The sequence below is a fragment of the Vanessa atalanta genome, chromosome 7 (genome assembly GCF_905147765.1).
Source record: "Vanessa atalanta chromosome 7, ilVanAtal1.2, whole genome shotgun sequence".
In the NCBI taxonomy this organism is placed as follows: domain Eukaryota; kingdom Metazoa; phylum Arthropoda; class Insecta; order Lepidoptera; family Nymphalidae; genus Vanessa; species Vanessa atalanta.
Genome location: NC_061877.1, coordinates 8,965,603 through 8,971,051, shown reverse-complemented (window position 1 = coordinate 8,971,051; position 5,449 = coordinate 8,965,603). Strand labels below are relative to the sequence as shown.

General features: G+C 27.1%; 2 protein-coding genes across 2 annotated transcripts; both read left to right on the top strand.

The window, feature by feature from the left end:
• The first annotated feature begins 837 nt into the window (after nucleotides 1-837).
• LOC125065265 (complex III assembly factor LYRM7) lies at nucleotides 838-2,789 on the top strand. Its single transcript, XM_047672786.1, has 4 exons — nucleotides 838-999; nucleotides 1,201-1,344; nucleotides 1,704-1,785; nucleotides 2,576-2,789. Exons 1-4 carry the CDS (start codon nucleotides 979-981, stop codon nucleotides 2,695-2,697), a joined length of 369 nt encoding a protein of 122 aa, XP_047528742.1. The 5' UTR covers nucleotides 838-978; the 3' UTR covers nucleotides 2,698-2,789.
• A 1,217-nt stretch (nucleotides 2,790-4,006) lies between these two features.
• Nucleotides 4,007-4,961, top strand: LOC125065280 (NADH dehydrogenase [ubiquinone] 1 beta subcomplex subunit 2, mitochondrial-like). Its single transcript, XM_047672809.1, has 3 exons — nucleotides 4,007-4,198; nucleotides 4,509-4,635; nucleotides 4,804-4,961. Exons 1-3 carry the CDS (start codon nucleotides 4,101-4,103, stop codon nucleotides 4,888-4,890), a joined length of 312 nt encoding a protein of 103 aa, XP_047528765.1. The 5' UTR covers nucleotides 4,007-4,100; the 3' UTR covers nucleotides 4,891-4,961.
• Nucleotides 4,962-5,449: the final 488 nt, after the last annotated feature.

The window sequence follows — 5,449 nt, the reverse complement described above, 5'->3', positions numbered from 1 at the left end:
ATGCAAGAACAATAAACAAGATGATATCAAACTTCAAATTCAACCTAAGACCACAGATAAATTACAAACCTCAGGGCTGCCAAAGTATATTTTGTTATGCCACGTTATTACATGTTAGTTTTTTTGTTTTGCAGCACTTTACTCCGATGTTCTAATTTTCGATGATCTTTAATAATATAAGGTAAGACTTACATTTATTTTAATACTAAATTAATAAAGTAGGGGAAACATGCTTTATTTATGCAGATCTAATTTCAAATGTGTCAAAATCGTACTATACTTTATCTATGTAGTACTTTATTTACATTACATTACATACATACATTAACAGCCTGTAAATTTCCCACTGCTGTGCTAAGGCCTCCTCTCCCTTCGAGGAGAAGGTATGGAGCATATTCCTTCACCACCAGCACGAGATGAATTATAAACACAAATTAAGCACATGAAAATTCAGTGGTGCTTGCCTGGGTTTGAACCCGAAATCATCGGTTAAGATGCACGCATTCTAACCACTGGGCCATCTCGGCTAATTTATTTACATAAGAATTATTAATATTAAGACTATATATAAATATAATTTAAGAAAATAGTTACTGTATAAATCATGAGTACGTGGAATGGTGGCAAGAATGTTAGCAGCATTTTCCCGTTGAATTGCAATTCCGATCATCTGGACAAAAATTAAACAGAGAAGGACTCAGTCCAGTCAAACTTCTGGTGGCAACCAGTGGAGACAATAAGGCGAGGTATTATGCTTTTAATGAAGAAACAGTATGCATTTTTGTCTTAATGTCGTAATATAACTGTCAAATGCAGGTGGCAGTGAAATTCTCTAAGATACCTATGTCAATTGTGACTTGTGTCAAAATGCGCGAAAAAAATATTTATTTAATAATAGCCAACTAAGTACCTTATTTACGACTTAATTTTACCTTTGATATTTTTCAAAAAAATATAAGTCCCATTTATATATAAATTATGAGTTCATTAAAGAAAATGGTAATGTTATGATCGGTAAAAAAATCCTTATCCAATATTGTGTGTAGATTTTGAAAATGTATTTTTTGCATTTCCTTTTTTCTTTGAGTTTTTTGTAGTCATCCCAAAAGAAATCATCGAAATATAAGATATCTCAATAGAGTCAAATATGATATAAAGCAAAGAATTGCATTAGGAGATTAATTCTATAAAGTATTTTAGGTTCTCAAAAGCTTCAAACAATTACACCGCACTAGATTAAGAGTTTTTGATGGAGATGAACGAGCTTTAACTGCAGCTAGGTTGAGAATCAATGATGAATACAATAAAAATAGAAATGTTGAAAATGAAGAAGCAATAGAGGCGGTAAGCTTATGGAATATAGTTTGAACTTTGAAAATATTAAACCTCATTAATAATCAAATCAACAAGGATTAAAATAACTTTTTCATTTATATTCAAATTCAAATATATGTAATATGGATAAAAATAGTGTTGTGCTGGAATAAGCTTCAAACATTTACTTAAGCATTAAAATGGTATACTCGTCTACGGTACAGATTGAAAATCAGTAAATTTCTGCAGATAGACTTTAAATAATACTGCTTAAACTGCATTTTTATTACTGGATTTTAACATTATATATTCCAAAATGATTGAATGTATTTTCTTATTGTTCTTGTAGTAAATATAACAATTATGGTACCAATTTCTTCTTTTTACAGTTGATTAAATATGGAGAAGATGTCGAAAGGGAACTGAGAACTCAAGTTATTCAAGCAAAACAAGTCAAACCAGGTGTATTTGGTGAGGAACTATCACCCTAACATTTATTTGTTTGAATTGATTCAAGTGAAATATTAAGTGAATCTAAATAATTCGTGATTCAGAACTCCTGAAACTTCTCATAGTTTTTCTCTTTGCCACACAATGGAACAGGACAAGACACACAGACTGAATCCTTGGAATCCTATTATTGTCTCTCTCCAGTCTATAAAAACTTACACAGAAACCCTGCTATGTAGCAAGCCTTTTTAGATAGTTAATCTATCTTAAAAAGTTACAGCTAATTAATTAATTATGATATCATAACGGCATGAACCAACAATACTTACACATTAATCTATAATATAATATTAATATTTTAGTCTCGGTGCCATAATATTACAACTGTGTGGCATTTAAAACAACAATTTGTCGCTGGTTGTAATTAAATATGTTTTAATTTATTTATCTGCTATTTTTAAATAAAATACAATAGTTTTTGAATCTAAGTTAAGTTATTTAATAAAAATGTGTCTAAGACACAAAAACTTTATTAAAATCAATCTTGTAGTATTTTTGTGTATCTGATTTTTCAGATAAAGATTTATAGATATAAGTTTAAGTCATTGAAGTATGTAATGTCCTACAAAGTATTACTTTCAAAGTAGTAGGAAATAGCTACCTATAAATAATAACTTAATTTGGCTCTATATCAAGTTATTTATGGTTGAGGTGAAATTCATGTTTTTATGTATTTCTTGTCTTATATTTGTATAAATATGAACTATACAAATAGTCAACTAATTTTAAGCCATATAATTTTCTATTCCAGAGGCTAAAATTACAGAAGACACAGTTAAGCTTGATAATATTCCATACAACGATGCAGCAATAATAAATGATGGTATAAGTGGAGGCCAACCCTGTTGCCAAGATCAAGCAAATAAAAAATAAATATATATAGTTACATAAAATTTATGTAGTATAGTGTACAGTCATTAGATAAGATTAAAATGTTTTGTTAAATAATAATATTTATTTGTTCATTATAATATTTATTATTTTCCTGCCTTATCCTTATTTTTGAACATTAAATGGAATGTTTCCAAAATATCTTTAACTGGAATTAAAATATTTTACTATTAATACCAGGGTCTCAAATTTAACAAGTTTTAAAAATGCTGATTACGAAAAGACGACTTCTGTTTCTAACCAAAGATAATGGAAACACTGTGGTTCATTAACTTTTTAATATGATAGCTTAACTATTTAAAATGATATTGATATATATTTCAATTTAAACAAATACAATGTAGTAATATACAAGCAACTTATATTGGCGCTTTTTTTGTTATTTAAAATATGATATTGGTAATATTAAGAGTGTTTATGCTAGATTAGCAGTTTTCGCAAGTTTTCTTTAAATGGATTTTGAGTCAAATACTTAAACAAAAGAGATAAACTAAAGCTTAGTCTCTTACTAACATAATATTTAAAAAATCGTAAATAAACATTACGTATAGTTGACAAATTATTTGGTAAAAGTACATGATTTCAAAAATTTTACATTTCAGTGTGATTTTAACTCTGTTTTACTCATAAAAACGAGTTGTAAGATATTTCTGTAAACATTCGTTCAATTCGGTTCAATTTCGCAGCACTTAATAAATGACCATATATAAAAGTCTAGTTTGGTTTTACAGTTATGATAGATAGTATAATATCCACTAATTTCACTCAAAATAGTGCAAGTAGGCATTTTATTTTACTTTTTTCTTGCATCGAATGATCAGCATTATAATCGAATTCTAACTTATATATAAAAAAAAAAAAGTTATAAAAAAATACATTTTTCTGATTATAATACATTTTAACCGACTTAAAAAAGTAGTTTCTCAATTTAATTATATTTTTGTATTAGTGTTAGCTCTTTGTTTAGTTATTTTAACCTACTACCTACTATTATAATTCGTATGTAATTTCATTTTCTATACAATTGAAAATAAAATCTATAAAAATAATAATATACAAAAAAAATAATTTAATAGCATTACGATGCTTTATATCGATTGACTGGATTTTAGTAGTTATGATTATAAACATACGCAGTTACACGCACCAGAGTGACAGCAAAATGGGAATTGGAATAAGAAATCATCTTTGAATAGTACTTACCTGACCTAGGAGGTATAATTTTCTACGTTTGTATGTCTATCTCAAGAAAAAAAATATGTAAAATGATATGTCAGTATTGTCACTGTCAGTCAGCTGTCTTCTGACAGCTGAGATTTTGAGATTTTCAGATTTATTGGCCAAAAACAGTCTTAACACAAAACTAAATATTCATTTTACACAAAATGTTAGGACGTACGCTTCTAACAAGGGCTTTATTTACAAAAACATTGAAAGATGCTGCTTCCAACATAAAACAAGTCAAAAGAAATGGAAGCCATGGGTTAGTAATTTGTATCATACCGTGATTAGTTGTTATGTCATGAGGTGCTACATTTAACGATATCAAGAAATAGACTTGATAATATATATATAACGATATAATAAATTATGTATACGTATTATGCAACGATTTACGTTCCTTTATAAATGGTGTATATTTACTATACAAAAATTATATTCCGAAATATTTGGTTTAAAAATAAAATATAAATTAAGACTAAACAGGCTGTTACTGTTAATATATAATACTTAATATATAATACTTAATACTTGAATATTTAATACTTTTTTTATTAAATAATGTGTTTTAGTGTTTGGACCTATCGGGTGCCTCCTCCTCCAGCATCAAAGAAAATAGTTTATTTAGCTGAAGTGCTCGGAGGAATATGTTGGTGGTGGATCCTGTACCACATTGCTACTGAACCCGAACATATTTATGTAAGTAGTCCATGTAAATGAAGTATTAACCAGTATTTATTTAACTCATTAACCATTATTACCTCATTAACCATTATTACCATAAAGATTTTTCAGTTATATACATAATATTACAATAAATACTAAAAATGAATACCTTTTGTAATTAAATTATCTTTAAATTTGCAGGGAGAATGGCCATATATAGATCCAAGCACTTGGTCAGATGAAGAATTAGGAATTCCTCCAGATTCTAACGGCCCATTAAAAAATTAAATTAAAATTAAATAATGTGTATTGCTAGTAGTGTAATATAATTTGTGAATAAATCTTGTTAATCAATATAATATAACATTTTTTAAATACCCAAGAATTCTAATAGAAGAAATGAGTTCTTCACCATTCAAGTGAGGGATAGAAAATTGCTAATAAAAATACATATAATGTTTTCTTAGGATGATTTAAGTTTTGCAAATCTTAATACCGTTTTGGTAATGATACAAAAAATACTTGATTCATATCACTTATATCCCTTGTTATTCTTGCTTTAATAGAATCTCTATCCAATTAAATAGTTTATATATTATATATAGCTAGTTACTTTTCGTAAATTTCTATTATTGTGAGTAATTTCTTCATATGAAATAAAAAAATATATAGTAACAGAGAGTATATATAGATATATAATGTTGATTGTAGTATATAGAAATTTTGATTTCTTAAAACCAACTGTGCTAAATATGTATATGTTTTAAAAATACATTTTAATTTATTCATACAAATATTACACAATACCATCTTTTTAAAAATATAACATATATTTTTATATGAAAGT